We start from the raw sequence: 19187 nt of genomic DNA on the forward strand, positions 1-19187 counted from the left end.
GGCTGGCCTGGGAACGCCTTGGGATTCCCCCGGAGGAGCTGGCCCAAGTGGCTGGGGAGAGGGAAGTCTGGGTCTCCCTGCTTAGGCTGCTGCCCCCGCGACCCGACCCCGGATAAGCGGAAGAGAATGGATGGATGGATGGATACGAGCACGTTGTCAGGTGTAAAGTCATATCAGAGCAGAATTAATTAAACCAGATATATTGTTCAACATATCAGTAAAGATTTTCAGTCATTCAAGCCATGGTGGTTCTTAGCATTAATTATAAATCGATGGGAATTTCTCAAAAGTTAGAGAATGGAAGGAACAAAATACTTTATATGTATATGAACATCACAAATGAGCCATTGGCAATAATATCCCTTATATACTGTATCCAAAGCATCATTACTTTACGTGCTGAATTGTTTTAGGCTGGATTAGCACTGATTAGCATTTAACCTAGCCTCCTGAGGATTACAGTTTTATGTTTTTACAAGCCACAATTAGGTAGATTCCCAGACTAAAAGAGATGATTGCTGATGCTATTACTGACTCATGATGAAGGACAATGAGTAACAATCAGGTTATATAAGTGAAGCTTATTCCTAACACTAACCAAGTACTTTTTTTAAATAAGCATGTTTTTCCAAATCAAACAAGAATATTATTTTTTATCCTTAAATAATCATTACATTTTTCTAAACCTAACCAGGTAGTTGTTTTTGTAAACACAGCCGTTTGGAGGTGGTGTGCATGTGGAAGCAAAGGACCAATACTACTACTAATACTATTACTGTTGTTATTATTATTATTTTTATTATTATTAATATTGTAATAATAATAATAATAATAATAATAATAATAATGATATTAATAATACAAGGCAACACTATGCGAAACATAGCTATGTGTGCTTTATGTTTATGCATGTTTTATGCATTTTTGTCTTAATTTATTTACTGTCTTTCTCTTATTTTTCCTATGCACACACATACACACACAACCTAGCATAAATATTACCTTCCAGTGAGCACCTTTGCTTTTACAGCGCTGGGGTGCTGATGAGGGCTACAGAAAATTGAGGTAGATAGAATTCCTGTCTCTTCAGATAATTACAAGCCTGTAAATCTTCCTAGAAAATTAAATGATAATCTGGTAAACTCCTTCGGTCATAAGATAATAGAAATGGTATGAATTCAGATATGTGCTGTTAGGCTTGTACCCTGTAACCACTGCACTACAGTTAATTAGCAGGGCTACAGGTAATGATCATGAGTAAATATGACCAAGCTGAACTGCAGCTGGGATTTAAAAAAAAGTGTCTGCCTTCTCATTGCTCACCTTTATTATTTCTCTTAAAACCGTCATGTGATATGTAATTGGTTGAAATGAAAAGCCAGGCAGAAAATAGCATACAGATTCACACTTGCTTAAAAAGCACAAAATGATTTGCATATGCAGTACACACCAAGACACAAACACAAACAGCATCATGGAGAGGAACATATGGTCTTGACATGCTTCAGTTGAAAATCTTCATAATCAAGGGTGTGTGTGCGCTTTACCAGATTGATTTTTGTCCTCACTGCAATTCCTGGAAATGGTCTAACATTTTTTAGCCCATTACTATAAAAAAAATGCAGTGTGTTCTGTGTTATTTTTCTGTCCTTGTCTCTCACTGAGATGATATGATTGTTGCCAACTAGAATTAGGTAAAGGCAGCACAGTGTTAAGAGCTGCCGCCTCACAGCAGGAAGGTCGCAGGTTCACAACCTGGTTGTTATGTGTGGAGTTTGTATGTTCTTATCGTGCATGTGTGAGTTTTCTGCATGTATTCTGGTTCCCCCACCACAGACCAAAAACATGGATGTTAGGTTAATTGGTAAATTGTCACTAGGTATGAGTGTAAGAGTGAATGGCTGTCTGTCTCGTGCATCTCTATGTGGCCCTGTGATGGATTTGTGACCCTGTCCAAGGTGTTTCCTGCCTCACTCAAAAAAAATTGCTGGAGATAGACATCAACACCAATGTGGTCCATTGTGGAAAAAACTGTTAACAAGAACTCATATTAAATCTTGACTAGGGCTAGCTGCTGAGAAGCACTTGACCATGGAGTCTTCCACATGCTGTTTGGCAAACTCTAGTCAAGATTTAACATGGGTTTTCTTCAACAGTGGCTTTCTCTGTACCACTCTCCTGTATATCTTAGACAGATGAAGAACCCGGCTATTAGTTTTTGTAGCTCAATTTCTCTCATCTCACTTGCTGAACTGTGGAACTCCTTCAGAGTGCTCACATGTGTCTTGGTGGTCTCTCTATTCTCCTTCTTCATGGTCACTCAATTTGTGAGGATGACCTGATCTTGGTAGATTTCCAAATGTCCCATATTCCTTCTGTTTCTTGATTATGGATTACCCAGAACTCCTGGGGATGTTTAGGGCATGGAAATCATTTTGTTTTCTTTCTGACTTGTACACATTTTCAATAATATTTTCTCTGAGTTGAATCAGGGCAGTCACTTTAAAGGGGTAAATATTTATGCGGTCACTTATTATACATTGCTTAGTTTTATTTAATTGGCATTACTCTGTAGAAATTTGATTTCCCTTTTCCACTACAGGTTTTATTTATTTATTAACTTATTTTATTTTTAATTTTTGGTCAACAAGATAAATTATGTTGAGTATGATGGATTTATGACAGCAATAAAACCATAAAACATTTAAGGTTGTAAATACTTTTTTTAGCAGTGCATATAATTTTTTATGACCAAATACTAATAAATTAGGTTAATAAAAGCTAGCTATTTAAACTCCTAATACCAAATTGCCAAAGAGTCTGTTTTAGCACATATTTGTCATAAACACACAAAAAAAAAATAACTCAGTCTTTAAAATGTTTTATTGCTATTTACATTGTCTGTCTTCAATCATTAAAAAAAATGATTTTCTCTTTTTTTGTCAGAGACAAGATCCTGTTGCTTGGGATGAGAAATTTGCTAGTGCATCTCGTGATGTCCTCAACATTCGTTACACACTCCTGCCTTACCTGTACACGCTGATGTTCGAGGCACACATCAAAGGCAGCACAGTTGTTCGACCACTGTTGCACGAGTAAGCAAACACAGGAACACACACAAAAAATAAACAACTATATTTTTGTTGTTGTTCATTGTGGCTTGCATTATGTTCAATCGTCTAATCTACAGATTTATATATTACTATCACTAGCTGAGAAGGTTTTATGCCAGAGTGCTTCTTGTTAGTGTGCAAAACATTACATGTGATAGTAGGGATGTAACGGAACACATGTTGATACCGAAACCATCATGGTACATATGCCAGGGACAGCTACAGGGAACCAGACAAGGAATGTGTTCTGGTATTGCATTTACTGACATGGAAGGCAAAAGAAAAAAAAATAAGTATTTTCAGTAATGCCCTCAGTTTAAAGAGTTTAAGCTCAACCAACAGCAACTTTTGTGCAACAACTGTTTTTACATTTATCTCACACAGAGTAGTAAGTAAACAAAGTTTATTTATATAGCACCTTTCACAAGAGTAAAGAGCAGAGTGTGACAGCCTGTTGGCATGCAGAGGGAGAGCCACATCTAGATTCATATTTTGTTTAAAAAAAAAGGTACTTTGATTTTTCAGTTTCTGTTTCTGAAAGATTCATTGTCAGTTTAAAATAAATGAAACAAAAAAAATAAACTAGCAGTTGGCATTTGTTTATTTTATTTTATTTTCGGTTTTACTGAACCCGTGTCAAACTGTGACGCTAAAACTGAGATACACATTGAACTGTTATTTGTTTTGTATTGTTACTCCTTTATGTGATAGTTAATGAAATTAAAATAGGAAATGTTCATGTTTGTGCACTAGCACCTCTGTTTTGGTCCTAAGTTTCACAAGACCACTTATTGTGTGTAATGTTAGGTTAAAAAGCACCTTCTATCTTAATCTGTTTTACAGTCTGATATATCCTGCAGATTTTTATTTATTTTTGACTTATTTAGGGAAATTATCTGCTATAGATTCTGTCAGTAATCAAAAAAGAAAGAAAAACCCTTGAGCAAGGCATTTAATTTCTGCTAAAACTGTCTCAAGGCCAACCATATAGAGGGCTACGGCTGCACTTTGCAGAACCCAGATGAGAAATTTTATGAAAACAACATGTATTTATTCAGTTGAAGAGGCTCCTATAAAGTCACAGATGGTATTTAAAAAGCTGCCCGGATGAATCTGGCAGAGTTATTTGGCTTCCATCTTCAAACCGCTGAATTCTATTATAAGTATTTGAACAGTCGTTAGGGCTGAGGATGCATGACTGAGCATTAGCAACATGTTCTGTTTTTTTTTTTTTTTTTTTTCAGCCAGACTTGATGGCTTCTTTTTTGCACATGTGTCACAGGTTTGTGGACGACAAAGCTACTTGGGACATCCACAGACAGTTCCTCTGGGGACCTGCCCTACTTATCACCCCAGTCCTAGACAAGGTATGTTCATACACTCCTCCATTATTCTTGTTTTTCTTTATCAACTTCTTATGGAAATATAATCAACTTGTCAACCATCTAATAAGTAAATATTTGTGTATGAGAAATTGTGTGAAACATGCATAATTTTTTTATTTATTTTTCACATGGAAAGGGAGTCACAGAGGTGACAGGCTACATTCCTAATGCACGCTGGTATGACTACCACACGGTGAGTAGCTTACTAAAAATGACAATAAAAACAGTGAGATTAGTCTATTTTACTCCTGATGTACTGAGAATTAAATAATTGCATTCTGTTTTTATTTACATTTTATGGCATGTCCCAACTTTTATGGAATTGCACATATTTAGGCACAACTCTGGTTCAACAATACAGCAAATACTAAATATACATAATCAGAGTTAATCACATCCAAGTGTCCAAGTGTTATAGTGTCTTTTTTTTTGGTAGTTACATATTGCACTATAAGTTATAGTAAATAATAAAAATATAAAATAAAATAAAATTCCAAAAAATAAATATGCAAATACACTTATAAAATGATATACTACATTAAAACCACCAGTCCAACAAAAGCTGTGATAAATCTGACAAAAGTAGTGTAGTATTTGACAACATCTTCAAGGATTTGCTTCTTAACATCTCCAAAATGTGCCCCAATCACGAATAAAATTTTTCCAGATGGTTGACTCAAAAGAAAACAGATAAAGTGATGAAATGAAAAACATTTTAAAAAGCAAGCAATGCAATGGAGATGTAGTAGTAATTTGAAGTGGTTACAGTCATTTAACCTGTGCCTTCAGCTTAATGGGGGCATGAGCAGTCATTTTAACTAGACTTGCTACGTACAACTTTGACTAAGGTCAAAGTGGAAAACACTTCAAGTTAAAAATCTGTATCACTAATCAAAGCTGAAATCTGTAATTTACTGTAGTGTCTTCTATTTGAGAAGAAAATAAGTATGTCTGTTTTTATTAGGCCAAAGATATTGGGGAGCGTGGCAAAACCCATGTCATGACAACACCATTGGAAAAAATTAACCTTCATGTCAGAGGAGGATATATTTTACCCTGGCAGAAACCAGAGATTAGCACATATAACAGGTAAGTTTACTCACACTACTGACAGACAGTGTCGAACAGTTTATTTGTTTTCTGAATATATTGCTCATAAAAGATTAGCTGTTTGCTGTTTACTTTAAAATTGATGGTCGTGAAATGTTTTATTTCAAATAGTGTTTGTATGAACCACTGTGACCTTTTATTTTAATAGTTGTTTTAAAATGTCATCCGTCCTCTTTGGTCTTGACCCTACTCATATAAGCCATTAGTTTATCAATTCGGTCTGAATTAGTCTCCATTTTCTCAAACTGAAGTTGTCTACAACAGATGTAATATTAGTTGTTCATAACCTTTATTTAAAACCCTACTTCAGCTAAACTATCTTTGTAGGCACTTTTTTCCATTGAGTCAAAATATTCTGATACGTAGTCAATCTTATTTCTGGAGTGAGATTGAAAATATCCCCAATTTTACTTTTGATTAATAAAAACTATAGCAAAAATAGAAAAACAAACTTTGTTTCAAAGAGTGAGAACTACCGATGCAGTAACCCTCTTTTAAACAACAACAACAAAAATTAAAATCATCATGTTTCATTATTCTTTGCATGAAGAAAACTACTAAGTAAAAGAAGGAAAACAACAAATTTTGAATTTACCTAATCCTAAATAACACTATATATTAATTTTACCTACCTGTGTAATATTTGGAAGATTTAAAAAAAAACACACACATAAGTTGTACTTTTTGTAGCAAGTAAACCTAGACAGACAAACTATATAAAAGTAAATCTATTATTTGTGACATTGTTAGTTGTGTAATATGTTTATGTTTGCCTGGAATCTGAGCATTTTTCTAAAATAGAAAAAAAAGTTTCTGGAGCATGCATTTTGGTATTTTAATAATGCCTATACCCAGGAGGTAAGTTACTGTGTTGGACCTACACTCGGTCAAATGCATGTCACATAAGATTGTTGGTGTGTGAAAAGAAAGTGGCAATGAGGATGAGAGAGAGCGACATTGACTGTTCCAGCAGCAGTTTCATCAGGTGAATCCTCCCAGCAGAAATGCTTATTTATTTGTTCTCGGCAGCAGGTATAAATAGTTAAGGTCCTTCAGCATTCTGCCATAACTCTTACTTGTCTTTCTGCTTTCAGTCGAAAGAATCCTTTAGGACTCCTGGTTGCCCTGAATGACGCTGGAGCTGCTCAAGGTTCATTTTTCTGGGACGATGGAGAAGGAATAGGTGAGTGAAAGGTCACACGTCAGCACTCACATCCATCCATCCATCCATGCATCCTCCCACTTAAATGATCAATGGAGAACAAATGTGTCTTTTTTGTTATTTATGAATGTTTGGAGTGCCCATTTATCATGGTCAAAAATGACATAGCTGACACATCCTCACCAACTTTAGTACACAACACATGCACAGAATATTGAAACATTGGATGATTTTATGTAAATGTGTAAATAATGTGGAATTCTCAGCATTCCTTCCAAAGATTAGTATAAAGCTCTAAATAAATTGTCTAGTACAACAGCCTTTCATAATAACATCATTGTATTTGTTTTCTTCCTTTTTTTTCTTCTTGTCTCAATATGTCAACATTTTAGTTTTTCATTTTATGTTTTGGGTTTCTCAATCATAATAACGTAAACTGCCACTCCACTAATTCTTAAAGCAATAGTTCAGTTCTTTAGAAGTAAGTTTCTGTAGAAATGTTATGAACCATAAATATTTTACTTGTTGTAGACAGGTCTTTGAACAACCTCAGTTTAGAAAAATAAAGATAAATTCTAACCAAGTTGATAAAATAAGAGGTATTCTGAGTTTGGCCAAGAGCAAAGTGCCTGTAGCACTTCCTGCTGGAGTCTCATAATATTCCCGCCAAAATAGCCATGTAGTGCAAAACTGACAGCAATGCAAAAGGTTTACAAAACATTGTTCAGTTGCATTGCTGTAATACTTTTGAGGGTAGAGGTTTTTTCTATTTATTTAATTTTTTTTGACAATAGCAAACATTTGTCTTGGCCCAACTCAGACTAGCCATCATCTTATCAGTTCAGTTACATTTAAACTCTATTTCCCCAAACTAAGGTTGTTAAAAGAGCTATCTAAAAAAGGCAAGCTATTAATTGCCTAACAGCGTTTTGCAGAACTCCACTTCAAAAGGTCTGAATGATCTTTGTAACCTCACCATCTAATCCATCCATCCATTTTCTTCTGCGTTTCTTTCGCAGGACGTGAGGAGCTGGTGCCTATCTCCAGTAACCTCATCATACAGTTTTAAAAAAAATATATATATTTGATTAATGTGATCCACTCCCCCCCCCAATGGATTTTATCTGGTTAACTCTATCATTCCCTTTTACTTTGTCATTCATTCTTAGACAGACACACACACACGTACTCGTACACACTCAGACAGATGCAGTCTGTGAAGTGCTTCTGAGAAAAGATGCACTCCTCGTGAAAGGCATGTTTGTGTTGGGACAAAACAGAGAGGGAGATAAAGAGCGAACGAGAAGCGCAGAGAGGGGGAGTGACAGAAACTATTACAGTAATTCCTTGTGTCGCTGCCTGGAGATATGCTCTCCATCACTCCTCTTTTATCTTGTCCCTCGCTCCTCTCTCAGGCGTCTATCTGCCATGTAGCCTGCCTATGTCTTTTTTTTGTTTGCTTTGCCTCTCGCTTTAGCGCCTGCTTACCTGTATTATCTGCTTCTCTGCCTTTTTTCCTAAATCCTGAATGTTTAGTTTCAGTTCACAGGGTTAGTTGTTCACTCAGCTGTCACGTTGACTGATCTCTGTTACTCTCCTCTTCAAACAGCTGTTTGTTTACCAACTAGTGCAGCCACCTAATTACTGTAATTCAAACTCTTAAGCAGCATCACCTTTAGTTTACCTGCTTTAGTGCAGAAATTGTCATTTTCTCACTTAAATTAGCTATGAGTCAGCTTGGGTCTATCACTGAGCCAATTCAGACAGATGAATACTGTATTTGCTCAGTATTTATTTCTGAAAAAGTCACATACTTATTTTTTCTGAATGTAACTGACTCTTATTTTTCCCATCAGACACAGTGGCGAAGAAAAAATATCTTCTGACCTCCTTTGAAGTAAACTCGGTAAGGTCAAGGGTCATCTACAAATGTTTTCTTTTTTTTGTCACTGTTGTTGTTATTGATTCTATGCTTATTGACAATTAAACCCAAGGCTTTTTAAATTTAAATGTTAAAGCAGTTATGAGGGAAAATATTTTTACAAGCTTGCTCTAATTTTTTATCCATGCCTCGTTGTTTTTGATATATTTGTTTATGATAAGTACATGTCAAAATCAGTATGATAAAACAAATAGTGGCAAAATTATAGTTACTGTAGTGTATTACTAAACCAGTTTGATCAATTGAATGATGCTACTACAAGGATGCAATAGTAAAAAGGCCATTTTCTTTTCCAATTGCCAAGCTAGCAGCCCTGATAAAGTCACAGTCTAATTTGGAGTAAAAGGCGTGTGAGTCTTTTATTGGGCACACAGCTGTTTACAATCCATATAGCTCAAAACTGAGATGCTCACACTCAAATAACTGGAGTAGAGCAGCTGTGGTTGAGCTAATATAGAGCACAGTGTGATTCTGCCAGTTGCCTTAGTACAGTACTGCACTGAAATAGCTGATTACAAAAGAAAAAAATAAAATAAAGCACAGTTTTGGGGCTTTTGATTTGCTAGAATGTGACTTGAAATTCTGAACTAAGGGAAAAAAAGTGCAGGATCACACAAAGCAACATCCACAAGAGAGAACTTTGAGCTATGCCTTTGACATGCAACAAACCAAAGACACCAGTGAACATAAAGAAAAAGTGTAGGAAAATTGTGATTTATCCAAAAAAGAATGCATCATTCCAATGAGATGGTAGTGTTTTACTTAACAAAACAAACAATGAAAGCTATATCAAGTTGGCATTTATTGTTTTTAATACAGCTTTTAGAAAAAGCTTTATTTTAAAGAAATAACTCTTTCTTTCAGTGGGGTTCTGCAGAAAAGATATGAAGATATCTTCCCTGCTAGATGGCTTTCTTATCAAACTCAGTTTGGAGAAATAGAGATTAGTTCTGACTAGACAATTGAGCTAGCAGCTAGTTAGACCAGAACTGTGGTCAAAGTGAATTGGTGCCTTCTTAAAACAACTACAATCTCCATTTTTTTAATGGCTCATGCATGCCAGTTTTGTATTAGATCGTTGTTTACCTAATAAGTCTATTGTGATGTGCAAGAAGTCTTTTAATGGTCTTACCATTAATGATCATTGTAATGCACATATTGGCCAAGGTAATGTGTTAATTGTATTTAGCCACAGTAACCATCAAAAGCAAAATGGGGCAGTATAAGAATCACTGAATGAATTATTAGGTATCAGTTTTACTGGTTGCTTCTTTGATTGCCGTTTTCTGTTTAGCTTATAGACCTGTGGAAAAAATAACCCAGTTAGTTGTGTAGGTGAATCTGTGCACTGAAAATAAAGACTGCCTATTTAAAATTGTGTTTGCAAGAACCACAGTGAAAGTTTTGAGATTTGACTTGTTTTAAGATGGTAGCCAACCACTTGGGTCTTGGTCTCATTCTGACTAGTTGTCAGATCAGCAAAGTTGAACTCTGTTTCTCCAAACAGAGATTGACAGCAATCTACAACCTTTCCACAGACCCACCCCCCCTTAAAAAGTTCAAATTATTCTTTGAAAGAAAGAGAAATACAGTTTTAGTCTATACAGCAGATCAAAGCAGCTATAGGATTTTGAGAATTTACTTGACTTAAGACATGGTCTTAGTGTGGACTTGGTGCTTATTCAATAGATACCTCTAAAGTGCTAAATAAGGTCACCAGAGGAAGCCTTAACACTACACATTCCCTATGCCACGCTACCTTCTCTGGCTGTTTGCTCTGAGATGGTCTACACAGCAGAGACTGCACACTTTAATACCAAAATGGACAACAAATTGCACTTTTGAAAACTGATCAATGGAGCTCTGTCACCAAACAAAAAGCTTGACTATGCACTCAAAACACTACGTTGTGTTTGCTCTTTAAAGAAACTGGGAATGCTTCTAGACCCCTAATGTAGTATAGGTGGATACAGTAAGGCTTATGGCTAAGTTTAGAAAGTGTTTACAAGACCACAGTTTGAGTCAGACATGCCAGAAACTCTCTAATCACAAGAACTAATCGGACTAACCCAGCTCCATTTGTTTTTATTTATTTATTTTACCATGCTACCAACCGCAGGCATGCAGGAGCACACACGTACTCACAAATGAACACTCACACAGATACATGCATGCACACATATATAGTACACACATACAGTTACCACGGCCAAACATCTGTGGCTGTCCTCTGCCTGCTATCAGGCTCAATCCAAAGCAATTTCACACAGCGATAAAACAGACACACTATCTGACAGCCAAAGGAAGCTGGAGTAGGAGAGAAAGAAAGCGTGAGTGTGTGGGTGTGTGTGTGCGGACAGGCAGATGTGAGAAGATGACGATAAGTTGAGCAATGAGGCCAGTCCTGCCTGGCAGATTAGCAGATCGTATTCCATTTTGGATAGGCTTTGTGAGCTAAGATGTGTGTGTTTAAGTGTGTGTCTGTTCCTTTAACTCCGTAACAATAATTTACTTGTTCCAAGTTTTTTTTAAATGGCTGACAGTAGCTTACTTTTATGACTTGATAAACAAGGATTTTTTTTATTTTTTTTATTTGATGTTCCTGTATATGTGTGCTAAGGCAGATTTTTCACAGAAATGCAGCATGAAACCAGCATAAATTCAAGGTTATCCTGGAAATAATCTCAATGCTAAATTTTATAGACTAAAAGCAAAGTCAGTACGGCAATTAAATAGAATTGAAATGATAGGTATGAAACTAATCACATGGAGATGGATATTTAAATGTTAAATCTCACCTATTCAAGAGATGAGGCAGTGATTATAAGTGAATATAAAACCAATGCAAGTTAATGGCTCTTCTCACATTTTTAACACACTGAGCACAAAACTTAGGATTGATTTCTCTTCTACCTAAAGTACTACTGTCAAACAAATAACTGGAACTGATTAACACAGAACAAGTACATGACTTTTTTAATATTTATTGTATTTAATAACCTCACATTTTGTCTATTTTTTTCTTACCATTTTTTCATCCAGAACAAGTTGACCAGTAAGGTTGTCCACAATGATCTGGCCCCTGCTGATGCGCTAACCTTGGGTGAGGTAAAGATCTGGGGTGCGGGCAATGTGCTCATCACAGTGGCGAAGGTGACCGACTCAGAAGGAAAAGAACACCCACTCACTCCTAAGCACAATCTTGACAGTCAGGTCAGTGAATTTTTGGAACGCTTCTTTAAATACCACAATGATCACACAATTCCACATATGCTCTTGCCTTGGTGGATTGATGCATGCTGTCTAAAAAAAAAGGATCCATCAAAATTTAGCACTGCAAATGATGACAATATTTAAAAATGTGTTCCTATTTAGTCATGAACTAAGATGTATGAAATACATGTATTTGGATAGAAATACAAGTTACAGTTCATTTCTTTTTTTTTAAAAGGCAATGTAAATGTTGAGCACAAAATCTCAATGTATTTATTGTACATTGGTTTTTTTTATAAATTAGGTAAAAATAAAATCTAAATAAAGTAACAAATACTTAAAAAAAATGAAATGACAGCAACAATCCACTTTGGCCTTAGCCTCAATCAGACTAACTGTTCACTTGTTCATTTTGTAAGAATTAAGCTATTTCTTTAAACTGAGATTGTTGAAAGAGCCATCTATAACAGGTTAGATTTTAATTGTTTATAACCTTAATAAAGAACACACTTCAAAATATTTGACCTATAAAAATCAAGGTAATGTGATGTATGTAATCATGTATCAATAAGTCAACTGCTAAATACTGCAGTTTACAGGCAAATCATTTTTTTAAGAAAACTACAAAATATTTTTCTAATGGTAATTTACAATCCATTTCCACAAGACCTATACAAAAACTTTTTTTTTTTTTTTTAAGTATTCATTCACCAGTATTTCAGAATAGAAACACCACATTGATGTCTTCCATGATAAGTCTTAACTTTCAATGATTCAATTTTTCTGACATGTACACAAGCATACAATTTCCTGTTCCTCTTTCATGCGAACTTGGACCTGTTTCTGCTCTAATAACCTCAACATAAACATATTAGTCACTGTCTGACATGTGCAATCTTTTCGTGCATAACCATTGTAGCCCAGTGAACATTTTTTATTCTTATTTTTATCTGCACTCTTAAACATTTCATGAACAATCACAATCTTTGGAGTTGACTGAGCATTCTCCAGCCAGCAGAAAATACTCACTAAAGCAAAAAATCTCAGGTTCACAGCCCCACCCCCCCGCTGGGCAGCACTTTGTCATCTAATAGCTGTAATCAACGCTGTCTTTGCCGTGACACTGTTGTTTTGTCTTCATTTTGTAATAAACACAGAAAGGAGGACTTGAGTCAGGACAGAGATCTGAAACGCCACTTGTGTAAAATATCTTATTTCTCACGGGTTTATCTGAAAGAAAGATATTGATAAATCATGAGCAGTTTTTGTAAAAACAAGCCCCATGTTTAACGTACCTTGCATTAAAGGGAAAGTGTAGCCATTTATGAAGGGATGGTCTGTCAAATAGTCATTATAAGTTAGTACCTTATAAGCAATGGCATCAGTATTATAATACAGAGTATGGAGGAAGAGGCAAAAGTCTTTGTCAAAGCTAGGTAGTGGTTTCTTTAGTTTGTTGATGTTCTCTCAACAGAACAACATCAGAGTTACTATGTGAATGTATATGTGTACATATGTGCTGAGCATAGATCATGTACATGTGGATTGTTGTGAGGCCCCTGAATAAATCAGTCCACCTGATCAAGGCCTCGAGTCAGTCCATAAGGTTACTCAACTCTCAGTGGACTGATACATTCAACAGCCTCTCAGCACCATCAGCGCATCTGGTTTATGGTCCTCACATATGCATTTGCATAGGAACACATGTTATTCAGTTGAGAAAACAGCTCAAACTAAACTAATGGTCTCATGCAAAAGTGTAAAGGTTTATATTGGCTAATGTAACATTCTTTCATGCTGGCAAGTTGTTTTTGAGAAAAGGTTGTTTTAAAAGTATATACATATGAAACATGCCCTCGTTTGGCTAGCTGTTAGCACAGCCTGGTTGAAGCCTTTTGCCCTTTTCACTATACTTCATGCTCTATGACTGATGTCACAGCTGATAAGGTACTAATTACTGAAAACTATCTGACATAATATCACTTCAAGAATGACCAGGCTATCCCTTTAAGCTGAGGGACTATCATCATAAGAACTTGAACATATTGCAGTGAAAAGAATTCCAAAGTGCTTAATTTCATTTTTAAAAGAAAAGATCAGATTAAACAAATACAATTATAAGCCACTGTGCTGTGAAACACAGATTGAAAAGGTTAGGTTGAAAAACTGCTAAAGAAAAAGGAAAGAATGCATCATGTGGCTTTAGCTCTTTCTCCACATGGCCTCTTAAGAAACAAACAACAACAACAAAACATAGTCTGCCAAGGTTGTATGCTGTACTTCGCACACATCTCAGGAGCATAAAAATGATAACTACTGCAACTCCATAAATAATCAGAGGTGAAAAAGGTCCCAAAGCTTTCGATTTGATGTTTGAGAAGATGGATTGGGGAAAGATGAGAGGAATTTTGAGTGTGTGTGAGAGACGGTGTGTTTGGGATGCAAGGATGGGTTGAGAATAATGAAAAGACAAAAAAATAAAAAAATGCATTCCATCATCAGGATACAGGAGGCACTGTGGTGTTGGTGGGTAGGTTGTGTTGCAGACAAGAGATGGAGAACCAAAACAAGATAAAAATGATAGGCAGAGAGAATAAACAACAGGGATTTAGAAGGAACAAGAGAAAGGGATGTGAATGACAGAGTATGAAATAAGTGTTTAGTTAAGTTTTTAGTGTGAGATAATCCACTTTTCCCTTGTGTGGTCTGAGATGGTAACAACTTGAATTTATGCAAGAAAAAAAATCAATGACAGCTGGTGTGTCATTTAAATACAGTTAGAACGGACAGCTACTTCTGTTGGAACACAATACAAAGTTACACAATCACACAGGTTTATAGCACATTATATAATTAGATTTACAGAAAATAGAGCAGAACCAGAAGAACCAGCGTCACTTTTAATAGAATTAACCTCGCAATGACTCATAAAAATTCAAGACACCTGTTTGAACATATGCTAACTTTGATTTTACCTTGCATGGCTGTAGTCAGCTAAACAATAAAAAAGTAAAATGTTTTAAACATTTTATTTAATTTCTCATCTTTTTTTATTCTCTTTTCTTTTTTTCTCCATAGGAGCTGATTATAGACGCCACAGACAAAAAAATTCCTCTGAGTCGTCCTTTTACCATAACTTGGGGTTCCGGCGTCTGAAGAATATACTAAGGATTTGTTTCTAAATAATTCATATATATATATATATATATATATATGCAATGGTTCCATGTCAGACTTAAATGAGTACTATCAGAATTCACCCTGTGATTGTTGTAATTTGCAACTTTAAGCAAAAGATGTCATAACACAGAAATTAATAAAATGTGTGATGCTGTATGGCATTGGCTTTATTTTGTTAAAGGAAAACAGTATTATGCCCTTTGACAGTTAGAGGGGGTGCCTATCATCAACTATGCCATCAACCATGAACCACTGGACATATTTTAATGAAAATAAAAGGGATAAATAAAGTTTTCAGTCATTCAGCCATTCATTTAACCTGATTCAACATGATCACCACAGTGAATCAACTTTAGCATATATAGAAATAGCTATAAGGCTGTTGATTTTACAAGTATTGAATCAAAATTTGGTGTGTGAGTGGCTGAGAGTCATCTCCAACACATACTCTGAGAGCTAACACATCTTTTCAAGTCTCTCATGGGATTATGCATTACACCATTTACATGGTTTGACCAAAATGGGTACAACTAGCATTCCTTCAGGGCCTTTAATTACTATTTGTCCTAGAGCTATCTCAGTGGTAGACAATTTTTCCAATAATTAAGTTTAACAAAAAACAAAAAGTTTAACAGCTGTTTATTTCTGCCTTTCAGTCTCCTCCTTTATATAAAAATGAGAGGTGGAACATTTTGAGAACAAATAAGAGAAATCTGGTGAACTTTTTATTAAAAGAACTGGGGCTTCAGAACAAGAGTTTTTCTTTTGCCATTTAGGAATATTTTTTTAGCACTTGTTTGCTTCCACAGTGTATTTGCATCCATAGATGTATGGGTGCATGTAATTGATATAGTAATTCCAGCTCTCACCTGTGGAAAAAAGCTGTTTAACTGTCCTTTGTTTCATCCCATTACCTCATCATTTCCCAAAGTCATCCATTATTCAGCTTGCATTAAACAGGATGATATCAATTTAGCCATGGGCATGTCAAATTGAATTCCACTGTAATCTCTGCTCCACAGGAAGAAATGTTCAGAGCATTATTTCAGAACAGTGGCTCTCTGTAATTTTCTGTGGTTGAAAAATAAATAAATAGTTTAATTGTGATAAATTGTTTTTGTTTCCAACTTCGGATGTTAAGGGGAGTTATTTTGCTAAAAAAAGGAAAAAAAAATGTGTAATATGTGTACCAGTAGAACTTAATGAGCATGTGACTTTACAGTTCTGTACAAACAGCATCTTATTTTGTCAGATATTAATAATTTATTCTGTAATTTGGCTATAAACAAAAACTCTACTGAACACTCAATGACATAAATACAATTTGTTGTTGCACTTTACATGTTTTTTTTTTTATTTTGTTTTTATTAATATTAATATTTTTTTTATAATAATATTTGTATGAAATTTTCTAACTGACAGATTTTGGAAACTCCAGGCCAGAACAAATTAATCACAAACAATGCACGTCAAAATATCTTATTTCATTTTTTTTTAATTATAATGTTCTCTACCTCTTAACAGTGTCCCATTTTTAAGGGTAATCTTTCCTGAAGAGTAAAAAGAAAGGGGAAAAAAAACACTATTTTTTATAAACTATATTAACACATGTACTACTTTCATAGTTCCGAAGAAGCTCATTCTGCTTTTAAAAGGCCCACATTTTGTAATAAAAATGTTTGTAAACTAAATGACGAGAGTCATAGGTGTGGTTGATAAAAAAAAAAATTAAAAAATCCACTATTTAAAATCAATCAATAAGGAAAGATTTTGCATGGCATTGTTTTGCTCAGAAAAGCTTTTCCAGCAATAGATAAATAAATAAATCACATTTAAAAAGTGTGTGTCCGTACAGCATTTTAGGCAAAAGTTAATAAAAACATTTCTATCCATTTTGCGTAACAGACTTTTTTTTATTTTACAGTTAAGATAAATATGTGTAAAATTGTTAAAGTCTGACTAAATGGTGCAATTATGCCACCTACTTATGTAAACCACTTCTTTCATTGTCCCTTTGTTTTTAAAATGAGATATAAAATTAAACAAAATCTTAGTAATTTGTGTGGGAAGCAATGTCAAGTTAATAAACCCTTGATAGGGCAGAAAAGGACAGCAGTTGACATGTCGGATGTGAAATCCCACTGCACAGCAACGCTAAAATGTTTTAGCTTTTGTTTCCATTTTTAACATTAAAGGCCTAGCATTCATTGAAGGAATGCATGGCATCCTCTGCCTTTCATTTAGACTGAGATCCCCTTTTGATGAGAAAGAATAAAACTATAACTTTTTATTGAAACCCTGTAAATAATGAAATCTTGTGAGATGTGTTAGTTTTATAAGGCCGTCTGTGTTTAGGATGATCCTCAGTTACCACCACACCAACGTTAACTCAATATCTGTAAACGTCACTGAGTTATGGGCATTTATGCATTTGCTAAGGTTGATAGCATTGACATAAATTGAGAAGAACAAAATACCTCAACTTCCAAAATTTAATCCAAAATTTCTATTTTTTGTTAGTGAACCTTGTTGCATTTTTTGGGCCTTTCCACCCAGAAAGGCCCAGGGTTGGTTAGTGATCCTGCAGCCTTCTTGTTGAGGTCTGAGGTGTATTTTTATTTGTTTAGTGAGGCAAAGCCCTGTTTGTTTACATGAATGGGGTGGGATTTAGAACTTCTGACTTCTGGCTTCATCTCTAGTTATAGTATATCTCGGCATCCATCTTGAATTGGGTTTAGTCCAAAAGTTAATCAGTTGTAGATGTACATTATTTGGTGCTAGACAATAAATAAAGGAAACATAAATGCAAACATTGAGGTCTGAAGATGTTTTAAGGTGCAAGTACCTGACTGAAACCAATGTTATCATTTTCATTTACCTATATTCAAATAGGTAAGTGCCTTCAATTAGACAAGTATCAAAGATTATTATAGATTTCAACTGTCAATTTGTTTCTTTTTGTAAAACTAACAGATGAAGTGAGCAGATTCACTGTACACAAAAATGTAATATGGCTGTTGAAGGAACTATTTCACATGGGATGCCAAAGTCAGGATGGTTCAGTGATCATGGACATTAATGCACTCATGGATTGACCCTCATAGGAGTACAGATCTTAACCTCGCTTAGAATTTTATGGATGTGCTGGATAAGACTTTATGACATGGGTCAACTGTTCTATTATCAATACAAGAGCTTGGTGAAGGATGAATCTAACTGTGAACACAAACAGAGAAGAACCACATTCAGGGTGGTGTTTCTGAATCAATAAGTGACAGTTTGGGCTTCATTGCTCATCACTGCATCCTGTAATCCTAGACCAAAGTCTTTCTAGACCATGGGGTTGTGCAGTCTCTCCATGTGATGGGAATCAGACCTCTTCCACCACCATCAGGGCACCTGCAGAATGGAGGAGCTGAGCTGGGTATGTGGCAGTGGGGGTGTGTAGGGGGTTTGTAATCATTATCCCACAAAAATATTTATGTGTGTTCAGTTCTGTTTCTTAATCCTTGAATGGTTGTGAACCACTGTCAGCTGAAAAGTTCAGAACTATGCTTTTATTCAGGACATAAAATGACACGATTTTACTCACTTTTTGACAATCTGTTTGTACATGCAACATCTGACACTCTTCACTGGATTAGAGAGATACTGGATACTTTCCTGACATTGAGAAGACAGGACTACAGCAGATTCCTGAACTTCCTCATGTTTTTCTGCAGAGAAGCAAATAACACAAGTTCTAAGAAGATGGTAAATATTTGGTGCTAAATGCATGCCGCAAACTTGTCTGAGCTATGAAAATCTGACACGTTTTGCCTAGTCAGTTACTCACATAAATATGGGAGGTTTTTTCCTCTAAATGCATGCATAATACCTCATTTAAACATGGGCAAACTGCACCAGGACAGAGAGACGCTGTACCAAGATGAAGGCGCAAAGCTCGTTTTGCAAAGGCTTTGTGAATTAGAAGGAGGCCAAATCCAAAAGATGTGCAAACTACTGGTGAATCTGGACCATAGAATTTAATTTTGACTGGATTGATGAGCTAACATCTTACTTGAGCAGAGCCCAGATCAAAC

At 35.4% G+C, this 19187-nt stretch overlaps 1 protein-coding gene across 1 annotated transcript in view; it reads left to right on the top strand.

Annotated features, from left to right (window-relative positions):
- Window positions 1-16995, top strand: part of LOC108240478 (maltase-glucoamylase, intestinal) — a 70533-nt gene extending 53538 nt beyond the window's left edge. Inside the window, exons 41-48 of the mRNA XM_017423963.3 lie at window positions 2947-3095; window positions 4396-4480; window positions 4635-4691; window positions 5463-5587; window positions 6703-6791; window positions 8627-8676; window positions 11755-11925; window positions 15004-16995. Of these exons, the coding sequence (XP_017279452.1) occupies window positions 2947-3095; window positions 4396-4480; window positions 4635-4691; window positions 5463-5587; window positions 6703-6791; window positions 8627-8676; window positions 11755-11925; window positions 15004-15081 (804 nt within the window). The 3' untranslated portion in view covers window positions 15082-16995. The remainder of the gene's footprint in view (window positions 1-2946; window positions 3096-4395; window positions 4481-4634; window positions 4692-5462; window positions 5588-6702; window positions 6792-8626; window positions 8677-11754; window positions 11926-15003) is intronic.
- The last annotated feature ends 2192 nt before the right edge of the window (window positions 16996-19187 follow it).

Source organism: Kryptolebias marmoratus, linkage group LG2, assembly GCF_001649575.2.
Source record: "Kryptolebias marmoratus isolate JLee-2015 linkage group LG2, ASM164957v2, whole genome shotgun sequence".
Taxonomy (NCBI): Eukaryota; Metazoa; Chordata; class Actinopteri; order Cyprinodontiformes; family Rivulidae; genus Kryptolebias; species Kryptolebias marmoratus.